Source organism: Capricornis sumatraensis, chromosome 4, assembly GCF_032405125.1.
Source record: "Capricornis sumatraensis isolate serow.1 chromosome 4, serow.2, whole genome shotgun sequence".
In the NCBI taxonomy this organism is placed as follows: Eukaryota; Metazoa; Chordata; class Mammalia; order Artiodactyla; family Bovidae; genus Capricornis; species Capricornis sumatraensis.
In genome coordinates, this window is record NC_091072.1 from 113,811,808 (window position 1) to 113,838,016 (window position 26,209).

At 44.3% G+C, this 26,209-nt stretch overlaps 1 protein-coding gene across 1 annotated transcript in view; it reads left to right on the plus strand.

Moving 5' to 3' along the window:
• Nucleotides 1–26,209, plus strand: part of RFX4 (regulatory factor X4) — a 152,271-nt gene that overhangs the window by 31,779 nt on the left and 94,283 nt on the right. Inside the window, exon 4 of the mRNA XM_068970858.1 lies at nt 17,040–17,163. Within this exon, the coding sequence (XP_068826959.1) occupies nt 17,040–17,163 (124 nt within the window). The remainder of the gene's footprint in view (nt 1–17,039; nt 17,164–26,209) is intronic.

Here is a 26,209-nt window from a genome sequence, read left to right on the forward strand (position 1 = left end):
CAGGAAGATCCCCTGGAGGAGAGTATGGCAACCCACTCCAGTATTCTTGCCTGGGAAATCCCATGGACAGAGGAGCCTGGTGGGCTACAGTCCATGCAGTCACAAAGAGTCTGACATGACTGAGCAACTAACACACATGTACTGATAGAAGTTTCTGAACTGTGTTTTTTATTTAGTATTTTCTCCTTTATAAAAGAATGCAGATATATAACACCAAAATTATAGTTAGTTCCACAACCTGTCACACTGTCTTGATGCATAGCTTGCTTTCTTCCTCAGCTTGCTTTTCTTCTGCATATCCTCAAGCTATAGCCAGATTAGTCCACAAAGAACAACCTCATTTTAATCACTAAGCAGTATTTCATGTAAGACCAAGGCAGAATTCCTTTCACCGTTTCCCTCTTTTTTAAGAAAAGTATTTATTTGGCTGCATGGGGTCTTAGTTGAGGCAGGCAGTTTCTTCCCGAAGATTCTTCTGTTGCAGCTCGGGCTTAGTTGCCCTGGGGCATGTGGGATCTTAGTTCCCTGACCAGGGGTCAAACAGACACCCACTGCACTGAAAGGCAGTCTTAACCACTGGACCACCAGGGAAGTCCTGACATTTCCCTCTTGACATCCATTTAGCTGTGCCCAGATCTCATTTTTGCCATTACATGCAGAGCCCCAAAGAACATCTTCTTACATCCCCTTACACACCTAACAGAAGTGTTTCTTCTGCCTGGGTATCAGGCAGTGGAAGTGCTGGAAGCACAGAAAATGTTAACAGGATTGCAAAATTGCCCACTGTAACAGTCTTACCATTTTATATACAGCCTCAGTGCAAAATGCTTTTTTTAAAAAAAGAACATTGCTCCATGACAGGACATCTCATCCTTTGGGGTATCTACATCCTTCACGTTGTCCCCTTTCTCTAGGGGTATTGGGCAGGCTCAGGAAGGGACCCTGGCCTCACCACCCAGGTGGTAGCTGCTGGCCTGACAGTGCCCAGCTCTGCCGGGATGCTTGGCTTGTTTCTGGGATTGGGTTAGGAGCCATCTGCTTCTCTTGCCTTCCCCAGCCTCGTCGCCAGCCCCCTCCCCATGTCCCCAGATACCATCCCCGCTCTAAGAACAAATAACACAGCAGCCAAGCTGCTGAAAATAAGCAGAGTCACATGATCTGGAGGCAGCCCCCAGCAGAAAACAGGCAAATATTGTCAAATGCCTTCCGCCAAACACTTTCCAGCATCCTCGGTCATGAGGTTAGTCAAGCCCAACCCACTGGGGATGGTGAGCCCTGCTGGAATCCTGGCCACACAATAACCTCTATTCACAAGGAGGATTTCGGCCGGGGAAGCAGCCCGTTCCACTGTCCCGGCCGGCTTGCGGCCAGTACATGTCCTCCTCCCTCTCACACACCTCCCCTGTGGCCGGTGTCACTTGGAGCTTCTCTGTGCTGTCAGAATGGAGACACTTTCTCATCTGCAGCTTCCGGGGAAAGGAAGGCCCTTCCCCAAGGAGGGGAATGGAAGACCACGCTGTCACTTGCATGGGAGACATTTTCCTTTCTTTTGAAAAATAATAATTAGGCTTGAATGATTGCTAGGCTTTCAATATCTCAAATCAATATGAAACAAGATAAATTTGGTGTTTCTCTTTAAAATGTCTTCAGAGGCCAGAGATAGAAAATCAGACTGGATACTATTCCAATACTTTGGCCACCTGATGCAAAGAGCTGACTCATTGAAAAAGACCCTGATGCTGGGAAAGATTGAGGGAAGGAGGAGAAGGGGACGTCAGAGGATGAGATGGTTGGATGGCATCACTGACTCAATGGACATGAGTTTGAGCAAGCTCTGGGAGATGGTGAAGGTTAGTGAAACCTGGTGTGCAGCAGTCCATGGGGTCACAAAGAGTCGAACACAACTAAGCAACTGAACAACAACGAAGCATAACCTTATTTGCTTCCATAATATAAGTTAGACCACCTCTTTCCCGAAAGAGAGGCTAAACATTCTTAGTTGTGAATGTAACCAGAAGTGATAGATAATGGCAGCATCTAGCCCATGTGACTTAGTCCTGCTAGAAACCTTCACCTAGAGATGGAGAAAGATAAACAGAACAACATGAAGGGTATAAACATCTCAGAGAATGAGATGCTACATTGTAGAGTTGGGTTCTTACTTTTAGAAAATATTTTATGCTGTGGGTAAAGGTATAAAATGGTAAAGCCTTTTGAGTGGGCAATTTTGCAATCCCGCAAATTAAAAACATGTTGATATATGCGTCCACACCTGGATACTGACATGGAGAGACACTTCCCCAGGTGTGCAAGGGAGCACATATGATGTTCTCTGCAGTCCTATTTGTAATGTGAGGTGGAGTTGAGTAGACAGGGACTAGATGGAAAGGGAAGATTGACAAGGGTGGTTTATGGTAGAGGATGGTGCCAAAATCTTATCTGCTGCCAGTCGGGGCCACTAGCACTCTGACTGCCAAACCCTAGCCTAGGCCCCAACAGATGGGTTAGCAACAACACCGAACATGCGACACTCTATTACACTGCCTAGTTTCTGTAAAAAAAAAAAAAAGACTTGATTAATCAAAAAAGGAACAGAGCAATTTTGATGCCAAACCATGGCTAATGCCAGGCCTTTCTGGAATACCAGTTTGGTAGCTTGTAGGAGAGAAACAAGATTTGGATTAGATTACTCCAGATTCCGGTCCACTTGAGTCATTACAATGGCAGAAATAAATCCCTGATTCAATCCATGGCTGAGCACTGACCAAACTAAACAGGTTGAGCCAACACCCGTGATGTGCCAGGCTTGCCCCAGCTGATGTCACCAACTGAGCTCCTTGGATCCCATGAATACTTGTAGAGAAGGCCGGACTGTTACCCCTCTTTGAAGAGGAGGAAAACAAGGCAGAGGTTCCCAGTCTCACTCTACCCAAGTCGGGGAAATGCCTAACTCCTAAGAAGACCCTCAACCAAGGGGAGGCGGGGCCAGTCGAGGTCCCGGGAGAAATACCAGGGGCCCACCTGAACTCATATTTGTCTGAAGACAGTTTAAATGTTAGTCATTCAGTCATGTCTGACTCTTTGCAACCCCATGGAGTGGAGCCCACCAGGTTCTTCTGTTCATGGGATTTTTCTAGGCAAGAATGCTGGAATGGGTTGCCTTTTCCTTCTCCAGGGGATCTTCCCAACCCAGGGATCAAACTCAGGTTTCCTGCATTGCAGGTGAATTCTTTACCATCTGAGGCACCAGGGAAGGCCGTTTGTCTACCCAACAGCAAATCTTGGATTTAATTGTTTGTTTAATAAAATAGATTTGGTGGGTTTTTTGGTTTGTTTTGGCCTTTTGGGGAATCTGACTCAAGCCTACTCAGAGCCCACGTGAGCCACCATTTTGTGCTTATTTATCATCTGGTGATCGTCCTTCCAACTCTTTGTGACCCCATGCAACATAGTCCATGGAATTCTCCAGACCAGAGTACTGGAGTGGGTAGCCTTTCCCTTCTCCAGAGGATCTTCCAAACCCAGGTATTAAGCCCAGGTCTCTAGCATTGCAGGCAGATTCTTTACCAGCTGAGCCACAAGAAAGCTCCTTCCTCGGTGATCAATGCAAAGAAATAGAGGAAAACAATAGAACGGGAAAGACTAGAGATCTCATCAAGAAAATTAGAGATATCAAGGGGATATTTCATGAAAAGATGGGCACAATAAAGGACAGAAATTGTATGGACCTAACAGAAGCAGAAGATATTAAGAAGAGGTGGCAAGAATACACAGAAGAACTGTACAAAAAAGATCTTCATGACCAAGATAATCATGATGGTGTGATCACTCACCTAGAGCCAGACATCCTGGAATGTGAAGTCAAGTGGGCCTTAGGAATCATCACTACAAACGATGATAGTGGAGATGATGGAATTCCAGTTGAGCTATTTCAAATCCTAAAAGATGATGCTGTGAAAACGCTGCACTCAATATGTCAGCAAATTTGGAAAACTCAGCAGTGGCCACAGGACTGGAAAAGGTCAGTTTTCATTCTAATCCCAAAGGAAGGCAATGCCAAAGAATGCTCAAACTACCGCACAATTGCACTCATCTCACACGTTAGTAAAGTAATGCTCAAAATTCTCCAAGCCAGGCTTCAACAATACGTGAACTGTGAACTCCCAGATATTCAAGCTGGTTTTAGAAAAGGCAGAGGAACCAGAGATCAAATTTCCAACATCTGCTGGATCATCGAAAAAGGAAGAGAGTTCCAGAAAAACATCTATTTCTGCTTTATTGACTATGCCAAAGCCTTTGACTGTGTGGATCACAATAAACTGTGGAAAATTCTGAAAGAGATAGGAATACCAGACCACCTGACCTGCCTCTTGAGAAACCTATATGCAGGTCAGGAAGCAACAGTTAGAACTGGACATGGAACAACAGACTGATTCCAAATAGGGAAAAGGAGTACATCAAGGCTGTATATTGTCACCCTGCTTATTTAACTTATATGCAGAGTACATCATATGAAATGCTGGGCTGGAAGAAGCACAAGCTGGAATCAAGATTGCCGGGAGAAATATCAATAACCTCAGATATGCAGATGACACCACCCTTATGGCAGAAAGTGAAGAAGAACTAAAGAGCCTCTTGATGAAAGTGAAAGAGGAGAGTGAAAAAGTTGGCTTAAAGCTCAACATTCAGAAAACGAAATTCATGGCATCCAGTCCCATCACTTCATGGGAAATAGATGGGGAAACAGTGGAAACAGTGACTGACTATTTTGGGAGGCTCCAAAATCATCACAGATGCTGATTGCAGCCATGAAATTAAAAGATGCTTGCTCCTTGGAAGGAAAGTTATGACCAACCTAGACAGCAGATTAAAAAATAGAGACATTACTTTGTCAACAAAGGTCTGTCTCGTCAAGGCTATGGTTTTTCCAGGAGTCATGTATGGATGTGAGAGTCAGGCTATAAAGAAAGCTGAGCGCCGAAGAATTGATGCTTTTGAACTGTGGTGTTGGAGAAGACTCTTGAGAGTCCCTTGGACTGCAAGGAGATCCAACCAGTCCATCCTAAAGGAGATCAGTCCTAGGTGTTCATTGGAAGGATTGATGTTGAAGCTGAAACTCCAATACTTTGGCCACCTCATGCGAAGAGCTGACTAAAAGACCCTGATGCTGGGAAAGATTGAGGGCATGAAGAGAAGGAGATGACAGAGGATGAGATGGTTGTATGACATCACCGACTGAATGGACATGAGTTTGGGTAAACTCCAGGAGTTGGTGATAGACAGGAAGCCCTAACGTGCTGAGGTTCAATGGGGTCGCAAAGAGTCGGACACTAGTGAGCAACTGAACTGAACTGAACTGATCGTCCTTCCTGGGTTCCCACCTGCCTTCTGAGAAACTGTCAGCTTCCTAAAAGCAGAGACTGGATTTGTGTCTCCTTGTTTACTGCTGTATTCTCCAGTGCCTGGCACATAGCAGATGCTCAATAGGTAAACACTGACTCACTGAGCAGATGGATATGAGTCCCTAGCAGAGTGAGAGCTTTATAAGCGTCGCCCCTGAGTTCATACTCCAAGGCAGGCTTTCTCCCAGCCTTGTGATATGAGGCAAGTCACTTAGCCTCCCATCTCTTCCTTTATGTCCTGGGGATAATGTTACCCATTGAGGGAGTGGCAACAGCAAGTATGAGCATCTCTGGTACAGAGTAGGCCCTTGAAAATATATATAAATCAAATCTGTTAATGTAAACAGGTTTCCCTTTGACCACCCAGGTGTTGCAGTTTTTGTAAAAAGTGTTTTGAGGGACTTTCCCTGGCTGTGAGGCATGTGGGATCTCAGGTCCCTGCTGCTTCTATTGCTGCTAAGTTGCTTCAGTCGTGTCCGACTCTGTGCAACCCCAGAGACAGCAGCCCACCAGGATCCCCCATCCCTGGGATTCTCTAGGCAAGAACACTGGAGTGGGTTGCCATTTCCTTCTCCAATGCATGAAAGTGAAGTCGCTCAGTTGTGTCCGACTCCTAGCAACCCCATGGACTGCAGCCTACCAGGTTCCTCCGTCCATGGGATTTTCCAGGCAAGAGTACTGGAGTGGGTTGCCATTGTCTTCTCTGACCAGGGATCAAACCTGCATTTGCAGGGGGTGCGGGTTTGATCCCTGGTCCGGGACCTAAGATCCCACATGCCTCAGAGCCAAAAAATAGACATAAAACAGAAACAATGTTGTAACAAACCCATTAAAGACTTTAAAAATAGTCCACATAAAAAAAATTTTTTTTTAAGTTTTTTGTTTTTTGGATCTGTGCAAAAGTTTGCTTTTCTTCCCCCCATCCTCACTCCCTTCCTCTTCCTTCCATCCGCTGTGTTACTGACCGTGTTCAGGGCACAGTGCTAGGAACCTCGCTGACTAAATAGGAATGTGCTTTGGTCCCAGTCTTGAAAGAGCTTTCAGTCTAAGATGTGAAGCATTACCTGAATATTCCACAATAACATAGTTACCCTCCATACCGATAGTTAGCCTCCATTGAGTGAGTGGCGTATACCAGCCGGAGGGCTGAGGGCTGTGCATGGATTCTTGTTTTACCCTCACAGCAGCCTTGGGAGATGAGTATTGGGTACCATTCCCTTCATTTTCACAGATGAAGGAAGTGAGAGTCTGAGAGTTCAGGTAACATACCTGAGACAGTAGTGCTTGTCAGTGATGGAGGAGGATTTAAGCTCAGTGATCCCTGATGTAACACTGCTTTCTCTCAGTGAAGCTGTTAGAGCCATGAAAAGATGGGAAGAGCTCTGGAAATCCCTAGGAGGCAGTGAGAGCTTTGGGAGCAGAGGACGCATCTCCTCAAGTAAGATGCTTTCTACAGACATAACTCAGCACTCTACTTATTATCGAATGAACGAATATGTGAATTTGTCAAGGAAGAAATTAGTGTTTAGCAGATGGGGCTGTGTGGGAATTAAACACGGCTTCATGGAAGAGAAATTTCAACTGAGCATTGAAGAGTGAGGCCCAAAAGAAGGAGTCCCCTCCGGTGGTGGGAAGGCCAGGGAACGTGTATAGGAGGGTGGAATGTGGCAAGGTGTGTTTGAGGAGTGGCAGACAGTCCAGGGGTCTGGAGAGAAGTGTCTATGTAGGGGAGTGAGGCCAGAGAAGCTGGAGATGGAGAAGTTGTTAGGGGTCAGAGAGAAGGAGCTGTGGGTGTCAAGGCAAGGAGTTTGGACTTGTATGAGAGATAGAGAGGAGCCAACTGAGTGCTTAACTAGTTTATTTTTCCCACGTATTTTACAGTTGCAGATCTCTCTGATAACCTCAGTATTAAATTATGATGTTTAGCAAGTTAAAAATAAAAGAATCCTGGCATCTTTTTGTTGTTCAGTTATTAAGTTGTGTCCAGCTCTTTGTCACCCCATCTACTGCAGGACACCAGGCTTCCCTGTCCTCCGCTATCTCCCAGAGTTTGCTTAAACTCATGTCCAGTGAGTCGGTGATATCACCCAACCATGTCATCCTCTGTCATCCTGTTGTCATTAATTTTAGTAAAATAGAAGAAAAAAGTTTCTGTCCCAGACACGTCTACGAGGACTTGAGAAGCAGAGGCTGGACTGAATGCCCATGTGCATATACAAGAAAAATAGGTTTAAAATGAGAGCAGAGGAAGAAATTATGCTACAAGCTGAGACATCTGCTCTTCATTGTAAAGTGCTAATATGAAGCTTCCAGCACGTGCCCCCAGATGCTGTGTGCTGAAACCTAGTGAGGAGGCCTTTTGACAATGTATACCGCAGATAATGACTTGTGTTGGCGAGTGGATTGAGGTCATTATCCCTCCATAATAGGATAGGCTCAATTCAAATATGATCAAGTTGTTAAATAGAAGATCAGAAAATGCAAGAAGTAGAATGTTTTTGTGATCATTAAAGAAAAAAAAATCCAGGTATAATGGAGTATTGTTCACCATGCCAGACTAATGATGTCCTGTAGAAGTGAGGAGCAAAAGGGGAAATTTCATCAGATACGAAGAGATATAATTAACTGCCTTTCTTTATGCCATGCCTTGGGCAGGGAAGCTGGCATTCCAATTAGCAACTTCGGTACACGCAGTTTGCGAGGAGGTTTGGGGAACAGTGTCACGATGCTATTCCTGTAGAAACTCATCAAGCATCAAAGTCGCCCTTAATGCCAATTACATCTCTTCGCTCCTAGAGCTTATTAAAATGCTTCATAGTCATAAGCCACCTAGATACCTTGAGGCGAAGAAGCTCCAGTAAGAGAAATGAAACATGGATAAGAATGTGGTTATTTTAGAAGGCTGTGGTCTTTGGCAGGTGGCTGCTTCGTTAGCTGAGCCTGTGTGAACCATGACTGACACCCATATGATTCAAACTGCTTGTCATAGCTATGGTCTCAGTTAATGACATGTTATTTTAAACTTGATCTCATATTTAATCCTGATTCCATGAGTGACCAGATTTAGTGAGCAAACAAGCCACACAAACAACAAATAGAAATTGAGGGACAGGGACTTAGGTCTTCCCGGGTGGCTCAGAGGTAAAGAATCCCCTTGCAATGCAGGAGACACAGGAAACAAGAGTTTGATCCCTGGGTTGGGAAGATCCCCTGGAAAAGGGAATGGCAGTCCACTCCAGTATTCTTGCCTGGAGAATCCCATAGACGGAGAAGCCTGGTATAGTCCATAGGATCGCAGAGTCGGACACGACTGAAGCAATTTAGCGCAGGGGGTTAAGTAAAGTAACCAGTGAGTCGGGGAGCAGAAATTTACCTGGGAGCCCATGCCCTTGAGCACCACATTTGGAAGCATTATCCTTCCCGCCCCCCCATAACTTGCCTTGTTGGCATTTATTAATCATGAGGATGGAGCGCCCTTCCACCCATTCAGCCCAGTTAAACCTGAGGGCTTCCCAAGGTGCTCCCACCCTCCTCACATCTGGCATGAGACCCACACCCTATGTGTTATCTCTGCCCCTTCAGCCACTCCTTCAGTCCACATGCCATCATTTCCTGCCCCAACTATTAAAGTCACTTCAACCTGATCTCATTTGTTCATTCATTCATTTGACAGGAACTAGTGTTAGCCACTTGGAGAAGGCAATGGCAACCTACTCCAGTACTCTTGCCTGGAAAGTCCCATGGACGGAGGAGCCTGGAAGGCTGCAGTCCATGGGATCGCTGAGGGTCGGACACTACTGAATGATTTCCCGTTCACTTTTCACTTTCCTGCATTGGAGAAGGAAATGGCAACCCACTCCAGTGTTCTTGCCTGGAGAATCCCAGGGACGGGGGAGCCTGGTGGGCTGCTATCTATGGGGTCACACAGAGTCGGACACGACTGAAGTGACTTAGCAGTGTTAGCCACTATGTGCCAGGCTTCATTAGTCCCCCTTGTCCAACCATCATGCAGGTACTAGGTGAGTTTTCCAGAGAATAAATTCCATCATGGCACTCCCATGCTTTGAAAAGTTAAGCTTCCTGTAATTTTAAAGATCATATGCTTTTTATAAGATGAATTCCAAATGGTTTAAAGCGCATGTTTGTTGAATGTGTCTATGGATTTTTCTTGCCAAAATTAATTTTAGGAAATCATTAGCAAAGATAAGCAAAAAGTGGTATTTCCCTGCTCTGGGTAGCTGGCTATGCACTGGTTATGGGCAAGGTTCCAACTGCCCAGGTTGTTCTTGTGTGTGCATTAGACTGGAAAATGTCCCACAGCACAGTGGCCAAAAGAGTTAGAGTAAAGTTTTCTAAGGAACTCCCTTAGTGGAAATCTCAACAGTCTCAGATGAAAATTATGAGACCTGATTGAGTTGTTGTCTTTATTTTTTTTAACATTCTTTTATACTCAATCTATTGCTGGCAAATACAACATACTAAATTTTCAATTAATGGTAGTTACTGTTGTTGATTACCTTTTAAATTGAAGTATAGTTGATTTACAATATTGTGTCAGTTTCTGGTATACAGCAAAGTAATTCAGTTGAACATATATATTTGTTTTCATATTCTTTTTTATTATAGTTGATTATAGGATATTGAATATAGTTCCCTGTAATATACAGTAAGGCCTTGTTGTTTATATGTTTTATATATAATAGTTGGTATCTGCTAATCCCAAACTCCTAATTTATCCCTCCCCCACCTCGTTTCCCCTTGGTAACCATAAAATTGTTTTCCATGCCTGTGAGTCTGTTTCTGCTTTGTGAATAAGTTCATTTGTATCATATTTTAGATTCCACATAAGTGATATGGTATTAGTCTTTTTCTGACTTACTTTACTTAGTATAATATTATAATCTCTAGGTCCATCCATGTTGCTGCAAATGGCATTATGTCATTCTTTTTTATAGCTGAGTAGTATTCCATTGTATTTGATAACATAATTATTATTCCTACAGCATCCTAGAAACACCTGGGACTTCCTGCCTCTGAATATTTTTTTTTCAGTTCTTACAGTACCACTCCATTGCCTTCTGAAAACAACACTATCACAGTAACTTATTTTTAAAAATATTTATTTCATTTTTTGGCTGTGCTGGGTCTTTGTTGCCACTCCCGGGCTTTCTTTAGTTGTGGCAAGTGAGGGATATTCTGTAGTTGCTGCATGAGGGCTTGTCATTTCGGTGGCTTCTCATGTTGCAGAGCACAGGCTCTGGGCCATGTGGGCTTCAATAGTGGTGGCCCGTGGGCTCAGTAGTTGCAGCTCAAGGGCTCCAGAGAATAGGCTCATTAGTTGTGGTGCACATTTGCCCTGTGGCAAGTGGATTTTCCTGGACCTGGGATCAAACTGGTATCCTTTGCATTGCAAGGTGGATTCTTAGCCACTGGGCTATGAAGGAAGCCCTCACCCTTGAGGTTTTATTTTCTCTGTTTCATGCCCAGATGTTGGAGGTCCATGCTTGGAGCAGGTACTTAAGCAAGTCACCAAGGATACAGGCTTCCTCTTGCTTTTTGCACCCCAGTCTTTGTCCTGTGGCTTTTATCCTCAAAGTGGCTGGTCTGCATCCGGGTTCTGCTTTTGGCTGTGGGCATCTGTGAGCAGCCACTGAGGGTTCACCAGCACAGCTCCACAGTAGAGCTGGTCACCTCTTACTGACGGCATACCCTGCCCACGGCTGGCTGCGCTCTTGCACTTGGTCCCATTCACCCTGATAGCTCAATTGGTAAAGAATCCGCCTGCAATGCAGGCAACCCCGGTTCGATTCCTGGGTTGGGAAGATCCCCTGGAGAAGGGAAAGACTACCCAGTCCAGTATTCTGGCCTGGAGAATTCCATGGACTGTATAGTCCATGGGGTTGCAAAGAGTTGGACACAACTGAGCGACTTTCACTTCACCATGTGGCTGCTACTGGTATCATCTGCCCTGGTGTACTTCCTTGCCCAAAGTCCAAGGTCCTCGGTGCTCCCAGAGGGCCTGATGGCAGAGGGATTGTCTCTCAAAGCAACACCATTTTCATAGAAACTCTTCAACTCTAGAGGTTGCTAACTCTTATGCCAAGCCATATTCTCCTATGTGGCATTCAAGGATTCTCCGTGCTCCCACAGTTCTCTCCTTGTAGATACTGCTTTACACACCCCATTCTCCACTCACACCAGTGTCTCCATCATCCAAAGCTTGTGCCACATTGCTCTCTTATCCTTGCTGTTCTCCTTGCCTGGAACCCCCTCCATCTACCATGGCAGAATACCACAGTGGCTCAGAGTGTGAAAAACTCTCCCATTTACTAGCTGCATGACCATACGCAAATGAATTTCACCCTCTGAGCCTCAGTTTCCTCATCTAAAATATGGGCATAGCACTTCCATCATATGGTTGTTGAGAGATAATCCATACCCAGTGCCTGGCGCCTAATAAGAGCACAACAGATGATACTGTTTTTGTTGTTGTTACAAAGATGGAACCATAATCATCTGTTCCCATTTTCACGGTAATTTCTGTTTTCCTACCTTCCTCTGTACCTGTGGTTGGGAATTTGTAGTACTTCAATATCCTTATTTCTGTGTGTTATTCTCCCTCAAATAAACTGCAAAGTAAACTAGGGCATAGATTGTGTCTTATGTCAACACAGGAGCCTACAGGAGGCAGACAGGGAACAGAAAATAGATTGAGTGTAAGAAAAATAGTGAGGAGGGAGGATTCTGGCCAACCCCAGGGTGCATGTAACTCTGGCCAATTGTTGTCATGCGGGAATATGGGCCGAATGCTGCCAGATCTCAGCCTTTTCAAAAGAAGCCAGAAATCCAGCTTCTTATGTGAAATGTCCTGAATTTTAAAAGTTGGGCCAACACTGTTCAGGCCAAACAAAGAATGTTTGTGAGACCCCACTTTGTGAAAGCTGCATTTTTCAGATGATCCCCACGAGTTTGTGCATAAGCTGGTTGTTTGGACCTTTGAACTTCACTTTTCTAGGGAGATGATACTGTGAATGGCATTTAGGGGTCCATTAAAAGGCTGATCCCCATTCACACCACCCCCAAGGCTCAAGATAGAGCCTAATCTAATCTCTAAGTAAAACCTAATCTCTAAGTGAAACCATTTTTTCCACAGGATGACACACTTTGAGTTCCGATTCGTGATGCTGGGGACACACAGAATGTAAGCCCTTTCAGGACAGGGCCTTTGTTTTGTTCACCACCGATTCCTTAAAGTCTAGAACACTGTCTGGCACTCAGATATATAGTTGAAGATGACCTGTATCTTTATCTGTCTATGCTATGTGCTGTGTTAAGTCACTTTAGTCATGTCTGACTCTTGGTGATCCATGGACTCTAGCCCACTAGGCTCCTCTGTCCATGGGGATTCTCCAGGCACGGATACTGGAGTGGTTAGCCATGCCCTCCTCCAGGGAATTTTCCCAACCCAGGGATCAAGCCCACATCTCTTACATCTTCACATTGGCAGGTGGGTTCTTTATCACTAGTGCCATCTAAGAAGCCCCTTTATCCACTGTCCACCATTCATCAGTTCTCCAAGTACAAACAAGGACCATCCTGTGCACCACGGCATCCCCAGCACCTGGTGGGTGATAAGAGATCAATAAATATTTGCTGAAGGAATGTATGACTAAAACAATCTATCCAACAAACATTTACTGAGCACCTGCTGTGTACCCAGAAGTCTGCTGGACTTTAAAAACGCAGAAGTGAATCAGACACCACCCCAGCCTCATGGAATTAGGTTGCCTAGAAGGGATTGCATCAGCTATTTCCTGGAACACTTCTAAAAATTGTCAGGCGTTACTCAGCGTTCCCCTTCCCGGAAGAAGGAGGAGTGGGTGAGATGACCTGGGACCGGTTGGTCAGCACAGGCATCTTCGCTCTTCCGAGCGTCCCTTGGGTTGTTTGGCTGTCTGCGTCATCCACGCACTTGGAATATGAAATGACTGAGCCGATTTTCTCTCAACCACATGTTGCAATGAGCCAAAGGACTACTGCCCTTTCAAGTGGGCACCTTGGGAGGCCGTGTCCTCATTCCTCTTCAGTTACGACAGCACTGAACCACTTCTTTGGCAAGTGCCCTCAGAGAAAGTTAGAAGCCACTTGAGGACATTTGTTTCATTGCTTTAGCATCATGCCTTATTTCTGACCCCCTAGAAAAAATCATTGGGAGAAAATGGTATTCCAGTCACTTAAGCCCTCAAACTTGGTTCCAAATGACTTGGGATTGTTTCCTAAAGTTCAATTCGCCATCAAAGGAAAAATATTTTCTGTTGGTGAGTTTATTGAACAGTGTGTGCCTCATGCTCTGGTGGCAGCAGGGCCCAAAGAGAAGTCCCCAAACTGTCATGTGCCCCGGCAGTTTTGTTGAAAAAGAGGTTTAACCTTCCAGTGTGTCCATGACAAAGGAGGCTGTTTCTTTTGGATGTTCACATTCTTCTTTTTTTATTTCAATAGTGAAAACTTTTGTATTTAGACTTGGCCAGCTGGACTCAGTTTAGACGATCCCAATTTTGTTTTCAGTATCCAAAGTATCACAGTCAGGAGCTGGCCAAATACATGCCTTTTCCTCTCCATCAGGTCTGATCAAGGTGTGACCTCAGCCACATAAATGTCATAGAGCTTCTTCACAGGCTGTTTTGTTTTTTTTTTAACTTTTTATTTTGTACTGAAAAGTGACAGTGTTAGTCACTCAGCGGTATCTGACTCTATGCAACCTCGTGGACTGTAGTCCTTCAGGCTCCTCTGTCCGTGGAATTCTCCAGGCAAGAATACTGGAGTGGGTTGCCATTCCCTTCTCCAGGGTATCTTCCTGACCCAGGGATTGAACCTGGGTGTTCTGAGCCACCAGGGAAGCCCCATTGGGGAATAGCAAATTAACAAACAATGTTGTGATAGTTTCCAGTGAAAGTGAAGGGACTCAGCCATACAGATATGTATATCCATTCTCCTCCCAAAGAAAGGCAATGCCAACAAATGTTCAAACTACCACACAATTGCACTCATCTCACACAGTAGCAAAATAATGCTCAAAATTCTCCAAGTGAGGCTTCAACAGTACATGAACTGAGAACATCCAGATGTTCAAGTTGGGTTTAGAAAAGGCAGAGGAATCAGAGATCAAATTGCCAACATCTATTGGATCATAGAAAAATCAAGAAAATTTCAGAAAAACATCTATTTCTGCTTTATTGACTACACCAAAGCTTTTGACTGTGTGGATCACAACAAACTGTGGAAAATTCTTCAAGAGATGGGAATACCAGACCACCTTATCTACCTGCCTCCTGAGAAATCTGTATGCAAGGCAAGAAGCAAGTCAAGTAGGAACAGTTAGAACCAGGCATGGAACAACAGACTGGTTCCAAATTGGGAAAAAGAGTACATCAAGACTGTATATTGTCACATTGCTTATTTAACTTATATGCAGAGTATAACATGCGAAATGCCAGGCTGGATGAAGCACAAGCTGAAATCAAGATTTCAGGGAGAAATATCTATATAACCTCAGATACGCAGATGACACCATCCTTATGGCAGAAAGCAAAGAGGAACTAAATAGCCTCTTGATGAAAGCGATAGAGGAGAGTGAAAAAGCTGGCTAAAAACTCAACATTCAAAAAACGAAGATCATGGTATCCAGTCCCATCACTTCATGGCAAATAGATGGAAAACATTGGAAACAGTGAGAGACTATTTTCTTGGGCTCTGAAATCACTGCAGATTGTGACTGCAGCCATGAAATTAAAAGACGCTTGCTCTTTGGAAGAAAAGCTGTGACCAACCTAGACAGTATATTAAAATCAGAGACATTATTTTGCCAACAAAGGTCTATATAGTCAAAGCTATGATTTTTCCAGTAGTCATGTATGGATGTGAGAGTTGGACTATAAAGAAAGCTGAGTGTTGAAGAATTGATGCTTTTGAGCTGTGGTGTTGGAGAAGACTCTTGAGAGTCCTTTGGACTTCTCCCTTGGAGGAGATCCAACCAGTCCATCCTAAAGGAAATCAGTTCTGAATATTCATTGGAAAGACTGATGCTGAAGCTGAAACTCCAATCCTTTGGCCACCTGATGTGAAGAACTGACTCATTGGAAAAGACCTTGATGCTGGGCAAGATTGAAGGCAGGAGGAGAAGGGAGTGACAGAGGATGAGATGGTTGGATGGTATCACCAACTCAATGGACATGAGTTTGAGCAAGCTCCAAGAATTGGTGATGGACAGGGAAGCCTGGCATCCTGCAGTCCATGGGGTCGCAGAGTCGGACATGATTTAGGACTGAAATGAATTGAACTGAACTGATTCTCCTCCAAACTCCCCTCCCATCCAGGTTGCCACATAACATTGAGCAAAGTTTCCTGTGCTAGGTCCTTGTTTATCCATTTTAAATATAGCAGGGTGTACATGTCCATCCCCAACTCCCTAACTATCCCTATCCCTCATCCTTCCCGCCAGCAACCATAAACTTGTTCTTGAAGCCTTCACAGCCTGTTTAATTTGGTGCTGGTTGCTCTTGACATTCACAGTGAACACCAATGTGCTGTTGTCATCTGTTTTCTTCATGGCTGATTTAGTGAGGGGGAACTTGGTGATTGGATATCTATGTTTTGGTGTTTGGGTTAAAGAGGGGGAGAAAAAAACAACTGTCTAGTTTACTCTGATGTCCCCAGTATCTAGCACAAATTCTGGACATCTGAGTGTTCAAAAATGTTTTATGGAGAGGGAGAGTGATGATAATGAAGTCCAACACCTACTAAGTGCTCACCACATGCCAAGCCCCATGCCGGTTTGTGTCACACGTTACAAATCAGATGTAACAGTCTGGCAGTTACAGTTGATACCTCCAGAAAGAAACTGAGGGCTGAGGTTAAATAACTTGCCTAAGGTCATGAAGCCAGCAAGTGCCAAAGCTGGAATTTGAACCCAGGGAGAAATTCCCTGGGCTTCCCTTGGTGGCTCAGACAGTAAAGAATCTGCCCACAGTGTGGTACCCTGAACCGCTAACCTAATAGTCATTAAGAAGGTAATGGCTATGGAATCATATGATATAATCTCAGTACAGCAGGGAAGGTGAGCCTAAAGAAAACAAGCAGTTTAGCCCCCTGCTGTGGTCATAGAACCTCCCTCAGTGAGCAGGTCAGAGCCTCTCGAACTCCCAGCCTGTTGTGGGGTGTTTGTTTTCCCAGGCTGTCTCACTCCACTGCTCTCATTAGCCAAGAAGCTCCAAGATTTTGACACCTATCAGAGATCGCTACACAGTGGGTAAACAGGGGCACCTGCAAGATTCTGTATCATTGCTTGGAGTTGGAGGGAACCTGATTCATCCAGAATGCAGTCAGGTCAATGACCCCGCAGAGGAAAGGGATTAGGAATTTGCACTGGAAAAGCGACCTGAGGTAGTACCCAAAGGGGCCAGGAGTCTGATCCTGCCAACTCCGTGCCCGACCTTAGGCAGGTTGCTTTGTCTTCCTGGGTCTCAGTTTTCACATCTGTAGTAGAAGAGTTATTTCTCAGGCCTGCCCAGCTCTGGAGAAGGACTAGAAAGAACAGGTCCTTCTTGCTTGGGTTCTCTCATCAAGCTTTTATTTCCCCAGGCTCGAGGAGAACTACGAGATTGCAGAAGGAGTGTGCATCCCCCGCAGTGCCCTCTACATGCATTACCTGGATTTTTGTGAGAAGAATGACACCCAGCCTGTTAATGCTGCCAGCTTTGGGAAGGTGAGTCCAACCTCATCCAGCTTATTCCTTTTCTCCCCCTTCTCAGTAATGGATGTGTAGTTCTTAACCGTGTTTTAAATAATTCAATTTTTTTTAGGTTACCAAAGTAAATACTTTGGTTACTTTGCCATTAAAATGTCAAACAATTGTTAACAATGTAGTACCAAACCGAATGCCAAAACAGAGTAATAACAAAGATTAAAATTTTCGAACAATTCAGACATGTTGTAAAATAAAAGTGAATGTCTACCTTGAATTTCCTCAGTACTTAGTTTGCAAACAATAACTTCTTTTCTCTGAGAGGTAGTTCTTGAACTGGAAAGTATGTTAGGTGGATGTCAGTGGGACAGGCTTGGGTTAGCAACGTGAGAGACTTGGAGAAACTATGAAGGGGCCTTGCATCATCAGCGTGGACGTCTGGGAGTCCTCAGCTGGAGGTAGTACAATTTGTACTATCACTGCAGACCCGAGTGTTCTCTATCCACTTATGATGAAAATACATTCCACACGTTTTCTGTAGTTATCTCTACAGAAAACCACTACCACTGAACATTCATATTCAGCAGGCCAAGGCAGCTGGAAGTTTAAGATTCACTCCATGGTACAGCAGAAACTAACACAACATTGTAAAGCAATTGTATTCCAATAGAAAAAAAAAAGACTCATCATGTGTTTATTTGATAGATTAAAAACCTAGATATTTTACATCCTGAAAACACTCAATTTGAGTCAATACATCTAAACTCTTTCTCCTTTTATTAGCTTCTTTTTTTACCATGTATAATTTTTTTTTTTCTGCATCTGCCAACAAAAAAACAGTCTTGTCCCACACCATTATTCCTTACCAGTGTTCTGAGTGTAAGTGTAGTGGACTGAAACAACAGGAAGATGTTTAAGTTTCAGAAATTTCCTTTTCAGATCCCCAACAAATATATCATGAGCAAGAAAAAAAAAAAGAAAGGCAGAGCAATGTTAGGCATAGCAACCACCCCGGAGAGTCTGAAACCACGTGGCCGAGAACTGGCTTCACTCAAAGAATGTGAAGATGCTCGGTGGTGATTTAGGGAGGGAAAAATGTTTGTGTGATGGGTTAATGCTGGTTCTCCAAAGTGAAAAGAACTTTAAAAAACAAAAGTCAATGAAGAAACAACTTTTGCCGGTTCATTTATTCATTTGGGCAGTATTGACTGAGACACGCTGTGTGGCAAGCATTATGGCAGGCAATGAGACTTAAAGGGAACCCGATCTGGGTCCCCCTGTGGAAAGGCTCGCAGACTAGGGAGGGGCAGTGTGAGCCCTCGGCAGTGGGAGAAGGAAGAATCCAGATGGAGGGCATTCCTGTTCTGTGGTCCTGCAACATTTTCTCGTATTCACACGCACCCTGAATGACTGATGGAGAGTCCAGATAAAGCCTCTCAGATAGGAAGGCAGGGTGGGTGAACCAAATGACCAAGAATCCCAGCTCTCCTGGATTTATCACATAACCTTTCTGAGCCTCAGTCCTGTCAGCTCTGAAATGGGAATTAACCCCTGCATTCTTCCCAGGGATGTTGCAAGATACACAGGAGAGAATGGCGGTGGCTGATACAGCCTACTGTGCTATCAGTCAGCTGGTTGCTCAGATATTTAGTAACACCTACCATGTGCATTACAGCTGTCATTCTTATGAATTCTCCATGAGATGCTTGTGCACAGATACAAATAGCCATTGGTTAGCTTAGGTTCTGAAACAAACCAAACCAAAAAAATTCACCATTTCTAGAAACTCCAATTTGCCTGTGTAAGGACCTTCTATTCCTTTTTCTCTCAAATCTGTTGTCAGCTCAGGGTTTCCTTGACCTTGTGATCTAGGTAAAATCAATTTATCTCTGACCCCTTCCTCCTAGCACCTCCTAGACCCCCTCTGCCTAGCATTCCAAGTCTTAAATCTGCCCCCAGGATTTCAACAAGTCCCAGGGTGTTTGCATCCTTCAGTTCAGTTCAGTTTAGTCACTCAGTCATGTCCAACTCTTCACGACCCCATGGACTCCAGCACACCAGGCCTCCCTGTCCACCACCAACTCCCAGAGTTTACTCAAACTCATCTCCATTGAGTCGGTGATGCCATCCAACCATCTCATCCTCTGTCGTCCCCTTCTCCTCCTGCCCTCAGTCTTTCCCAGTATCAGGGTCCTTTTCAAATGAGTCAGTTCTTCCCATCAGGTGGTCAAAGTATTGGAGTTTCAGCTTCAGCATCATTCCTTCCAAAGAATATTCAGGACTGATTTCCTTTAGAATGGACTTGTTAGATCTCCTTGCAGTGCAAGGGACTCTCAAGAGTCTTCTCCAACACCACAGTTCAAAAGCATCAATTCTTCAGCGCTCCGGTTTCTTTATAGTCCAATTCTCACATCCATATATGACTACTGGAAAAAAACCATAGCCTTGACGAGACAGACCTTTGTGGGCAAAGTAATGTCTCTGCTTTTTAATCTGCTGTCTAGGTTGGTCATAATTTTCCTTCCAAGGAGTAAGCATCTTTTAATTTCATGGCTGCAATCACCATCTGCAGTGATTTTGGAGCCCCCCAAAATAAAGTCTGACACTGTTTCCACTGTTTGCACTGTTTCCCCATCTATTTCCCATGAAGTGATGGGACTGGATGCCATGATCTTAGTTTTCTGAATATTGAGCTTTAAGCCAGCTTTTTCACTCTCCTCTTTCATGTTCATCAAGAGGCTCTTTAGTTCCTCTTCACTTTCTGCCATAAGGGTGGTGTCATCTGCATATCTGAGGTTATTGATATTTCTCCCAGCCATCTTGATTCCAGCTTGTGCTTCTTCCAGTCCGGCATTTCTCATGATGTACTCTGCATATAAGTTAAATAAGCAGGGTGACGATATACAGCCTTGATGTACTCCTTTTCCTATTTGGAACCAGTGTGTTGTTCCATGTCCAGTTCAACTGTTGCTTCCTGACCTGCATACAGGTTTCTCAAGAGGCAGGTCAGGTGGTCTGGTATTCCTATCTCTTTCAGAATTTTCCACAGTTGATTGTGATCCACACAGTCAAAGGCTTTGGCATAGTCAATAAAGCAGAAATGTTTTTCTGGAACTCTCTTGCTTTTTCCATGATCCAGCGGATGTTAGCAATTTGATCTCTGGTTCCTCTGCCTTTTCTAAAACCAGCTTGAACATCTGGAAGTTCACGGTTCATGTATTGCTGAAGCCTGGCTTGGAGAATTTTAAGCAGTACTTTACTTGTGTGTGAGATGAGTGCAATTGTGCGGTAGTTTGAGCATTCTTTAGGGTCACCTTGACTTAGGACTCCTCCCTCTATATATACCACCTCTCTCTACCTGCGCTGTTCAGTATAGTAGCCACTGGCCACATACAGTTGTTTAACTTAAAATTAAAATTCAGGTCCTCAGATGCACAGTAGCTACGTGTAACTGCAGGCTACCATATTGGACAGTGCCAATAGAACATTTGCATCTGCACAGCGAGTTCTGTTGGACAGCCCTATTCTGTGCCATCACAAGCTAGGGATGGCACTCAGGGTCTTCTTTGCTTTGCACAAAGAAGTCCACAGAAAGCATCTGTGATCCTAAGAGATTGAAGTTTGCAGTGGTAGTTTACACCCCAAACATTGTCCCATGGAACAGATGTCCCCATCTCAGAATGCTCCCTGGTCCTCCTGCCAGTTCCCCAAAGCTGATCCCAGCACTCTGCTGCCGCATCCTTCCTCCTAGAACTCCTCCTTCTGTTCCCTTCAGTGTCTCCTTCTTTCTTGGGATGACCTCCACCAAATTTCCTCTGCTCTCCAATCCTTGGTTCCTGCTGACATCTATACCCACAGGTCTCATTTATTCCAAATGGCTTTTCAAATTATTTTTCCAAATAGTAAGTTTCCTCTCTAAGAATTACAGTGCCAGCTGCTTTCAGAATAGTCATTTAAAAAAGCATCCAAATGCCATCTTATATTCAGTCCCAAAGCAGGGAAATACTCTAATGGAATTAAAAGCATAAATGAAAAACGCTCTCTGCAGCTGCCTTGCCATCGATTTCAAGTGCACTGGAAAGGAGGGTTGTCCTTCCAGCCACAGAGGACAGAAGGTGCCTGCTGAGGGTTTTCGCATTAAGTTTGTTGAATTGAAATCCCAGACACATTTGCCCTTCCTGAAGGCTCCAAGCAAGCTGCAGCTGCCATCTCCTAAAGAGAAAGGGACTAGTTGTTCTGAAAAACCTTGGAGGGGAATCATGGACAGTCTTCCTTTGAGCAGTTCTGTCCGAACGTATGATTCATCTCTGAACTTTTAGCTCAGAACAAGCAAAGTTCACTATTTCGGCTTAGGTTTTAGAGAAAAATTAAACTGGTAGTCATCTTCCCATCTGACTTGTAAGTGGGCTGAAACGAAACAGGCATTGGTAGTGAAGCTCTCCCAAAGTCACCTGGCTGAGATACTGTTCTCGATAATGTGGACGGCAGCAATTGCTCTGCTGCAAGTGAGATCCAAAATAGAAATTCTCTCTCCAACACTGTGGCCAAGCTCCAAAAACACTGGCTTCCAGTAATGTTGTATTGACTCTGGGTCCTGGAACTAATTTAGGGATTACAGAGAATGCTGAAGCTGCTAGCTGAACTGGTCTTGTGCTTGCTTTTGCTGTTAACTAGGGTCGTGAACGGTCACCCAACTTGGAGACACTTAACTTTTCTGAGCTCCCATCTCCTCACCTTTCCTTGGAAGCATCCCTCACCAAACTACTGTGTAGATAAAATGAGACTGTGCTATGAGAACATTTTTTAAAACTAAAATTCTCTACCAAGGGAAGAAATCACTGTCCAGAACTGGCTGCATTCCACTCTGTCTCCTTTGTTTTATTGTGCTCCATTTTTTACTTATCACTGTCTGAACTATTTTGTATATGTATGATGTTACTAGTATATATAGTTATCTATACTGTACTATAGTTATCTATACTGTATTATACTGTGTGTGCACTCAGTCATGTACAACTCCTTGTGACTCCATGGACTGTAGCCCACCAGGTTCCTCTGACCATGGAATTCTCTAGACAAGAATATTGGAGTTGAGTGCCATTTCCTACTCCATGGGATCTTCACGACCCAGGAATCAAACCCACATCTCTTACACTTCCTGAACTGGCAGGCAGATTCTTTATCACTAGTGCCACCTGTACTGTATACAATATATATATTGTATGCAATATATAACTATATATACTTTATCTATCTATCTATATATAAGTTGCTTGTGTTTCTTTAGAATGGAAGCTCCATGAGGACCTTTTTTGTTCACCATGCATGCCTAACCCCTGGAATGGTGCCTGGAACATAGTAGGTCTTCAGATATTTGAAGACTGAATGATTTATATTATTGCTATTCACCAAGAACACTATGAATCATTTGACATATGGGAATTTGTTTAACCCATATGGTCACCCTATGAAATTGGCATTGTACCCACTTTCCATTAGCCCACTTGCCAAGTAAGGATAAACTTGTTGAGGTACCAGTGTCCGTCCTTCCTATTCTGCCCTCTGACAACCTCAAGGGGAAACCCCGCGTCCGACCATGGCATCATTCCATGATCAGGCATCATATCAGTCCTGGATGGATTATTAAAACTCATCCTCAGCTATGAAAAAGCCCATGCATGCGTGCTCAGTCGCTCAGTCGTGTCTGACTCTTGGCGACCCCATAGACAGTAGCCTCCAGGCTCCTCTCTCCATGAGATTCTCCAGACAAGAATACTGGAGTGGGTTGCCATGCTCTCCTCCAGGGGATCTTCCCAACCCAGGGATCAAACCCAGGTCTCTTCTCCTGCATTGGCAGGTGGGTTTTTTTTCATTAGCACCCACCTGGGTTCTCTCCAATTTAAAACTTCCATCTCACTTCCATGGAAGTAAGTCTCCCCCTCTCTATGCCTCAGAATTTGCTCTGTGAAAGGGGAAGGGGAGTTTTTTTCTTTCCTATTCTGACTCCTCCAGTGTTGGAGGAGGGGTCCGTGGGGGAGGGTGGCTAGAGGAAAGCAGCTGGAGCCATTTTGCCCAGTCAGTGCTCCCCGAAGGCTCCTCCCAGCTCTCAGTGTGCCCTGCTTGGATCGCCGTCCATGTGCCGTGGGTGAGCATCCAGCAGTGTGTTTGCAGGCACCTCCTGTAGGTCCCCCTCCACTGGCTGCAGGGCGGTGCTCTCCAGTTGACCTCCCATTGCCCATCACTCTCACTCCTCCCCTGAAGATTCACCCTGTGGCTCTGGCCTCGTGCTGGAGGGTTTTGACCAGCTCTCTGCACACCTTGTGTTGCACTTATTCTCAGAGACACCCAGATGAGTTCCCACAAGTGTAATGAGTGTGGAACAGGCCAAACATACGAACAGAAAATGGCTTTGCTTTGTTCCTCAACTGTGTTCTGGCCATACTGCCTTCCTAGACCCCTGATGGTTTTGTGGCAGGCTGAATAGCTTTTTGGTTATCGACTGAAAAATAAGCCTCTTTTCAATAATGTGGATGCTCTTGTAGACACTAGAGTCCAGTCTAGTGCTCCAGTTAAAATGGCAGTCTCTCATTTACTTCAGAACTCCTTCCCTCCAACCCCACCCCATGAGTGGCCAGTTGATGGGGGTTGGAAACTTTTAGTGGGGGCGGGGGAGGGGAATGGTCTGACCTTCTGCTCATCCCTGACCTTTCCTTCCTTCTGCTGGTGCCTCCAGGCTTGCCAGGGTGAGAAAAACACTCCCAAAGGGATAGCCCTAGTGCTCCAGCAGAGGCAAGGAACTATATATTTAGAGAACAACAGAACTGTCAGCTGAAACAAACACAAGGTAATAGGGATCAGAATTGGCCTACACCTGACATCATACTCAGTCAAATTACCCAGTCTTATTAAAGACAATTCTTTTTAACAGATATTAGAAGTATCTGGGTGTGGGTAGTGGCGGAGTCATGTCCAACTCTTTGCAATCGTGTCTGACTATAGCCATCCAGGTTCTTCTGTCCTTATGGAATTCTCCAGGCAAGAATCCTGGAGTAAGTTGTCATTCCCTTCTCCAGGGGATCTTCCCGACCCAGGGATCAAACCCAGGTCTCCTGCACTGCAGGCAGATTTTTTATCACTGAGCCACCAGGGAAGCCCTAGAGGTGTCTAGCTATGTGTAATTATAAATACAGCATTCACAGATATTTAATAAAATTAACAAAAATAGCAAACACTTACATTAGTTCAGTACACTCGCTCATTCATGTCCGACTCTTTGTGACCCCATGGACTGCTGCACGCCAGGCCTCCCTGTCCATCACCAACTCCTGGAGTTTACCCAGACTCAAGTGTATAGAGACAATGATGCCATCCAACCATCTCATCCTCTGTTGTCCCCTCCTCCTCCCACCTTCAATCTTTCCCAGCATCAGAGTCTTTTCAAATGAGTCAGTCAGTTCTTCACATCAGGTGGCCAAAGTATTGGGGTTTCAGCTTTAGCATCAGACCTTCCAATGAATATTCAGGACTGATTTCCTTTATGATGGACTGGTTGGATCTCATTGCTGTCTAAGGGACTTTCAAGAGTCTTCTCCAACACCACAGTTCAAAGCATCAATTCTTCGGTGCTCAGCTTTCTTTATAGTCCAACTCTCTCATCTATACACGACTATTGGAAAAACCATAGCCTTGACTAGACGGACCTTTGTTGGCCAAGTAATGTCTCTGCTTTTTAATACGCTGTCTAGGTTTGTCATAACTTTTCTTCCAAGGAGCAAGCATCTTTTAATTGCATGGGTGCAGCAGTGATTTTGGAGCCCCTCCCAAAAATTAAGTCAGTCACTGTTTCCACTGTTTCTCTGTCTATTTGCCATGAAGTGATGGGATCATATGCCATGATCTTTGTTTTCTGAATGTTGAGTTTTAAGCCAACTTTTTCACTCTCCTCTTTCACTTTCCTCAAGAGGCTTTTTAGTTCCTCTTCACTTTCTGCTGTAAGGACGGTGTCATCTGCATATCTGAGGTTATTGATATTTCTCCTGGCAATCTTGATTCCAGCTTGTGCTTTATCCATTCCAGAATTTCTCATGATGTACTCTGTATATAAGTTAAATAAGCAGAGTGACAATATACAGCTTGATGTACTCCTTTCCCAATTTGGAATCAGTCTGTTGTTCCATGTCAGTTCTAACTGTTGCTTCTTGACCTGCATACAGATTTCTCAGGAGGCAGGTCAGGTGGTCTGGTATTCCCATCTCTTTCAGAATTTTCCACAGTTTATTGTGATCCACACAGTCAAAGGTTTTGGCATAGTCAATAAAGCAGAAGTAAATGTTTTTCTGGAACTCTCTTGCTTTTTCGATGATCTAGCAGATGTTGGCAATTTAATCTCTGGTTCCTCTGCCTTTTCTAAAACCAGCTTGAACATCTGGAAGTTCACAGTTCACGTACTGTTGAAGCCTGGCTTTGAGAATTTTGAGCATTACTTTGCCAGTGTGTGAGATGAGTGCAATTGTGCATTATAATAGTTCGAGCATTCTTTGGCATTGTCTTCCTTTGGGATTGGAATGAAAACTGACCTTTTCCAGTCCTGTGGCCACTGCTGAGTTTTCCAAATTTGCTGGCATATTGAATGCAACACTTTCACAGAATCATCTTCTAGGATTTGAAATAGCTCAGGTGGAATTCCATCACCTCCACTAGCTTTGTTTGTAGTGATGCTTCCTAAAGCCTACTTGACTTCACATTCCAGGATGTCTGGCTCTAGGTGAGTGATCACACCATCGTGATTATCTGGTTTGTGAAGATCTTTTTTGTATAGTTCGTCTGTATATTCTTGCCACCTCTTCTTAATATCTTTTGCTTCTGTTCAGTCCATACCAGTTCTGTCCTTTATCGAGCCCATCTTTGCATGAAATATTCCCTTGGTATCTCTAATTTTCTCGAAGAGATCTCTAGTCTTTCCCATTCTGTTGTTTTCCTCTATTTCTTTGCATTGATCACCGAGGAAGTCTTTCTTATCTCTCCTTGCTATTCTTTGGAACTCTGCATTCAAATGGGTATATCTTTC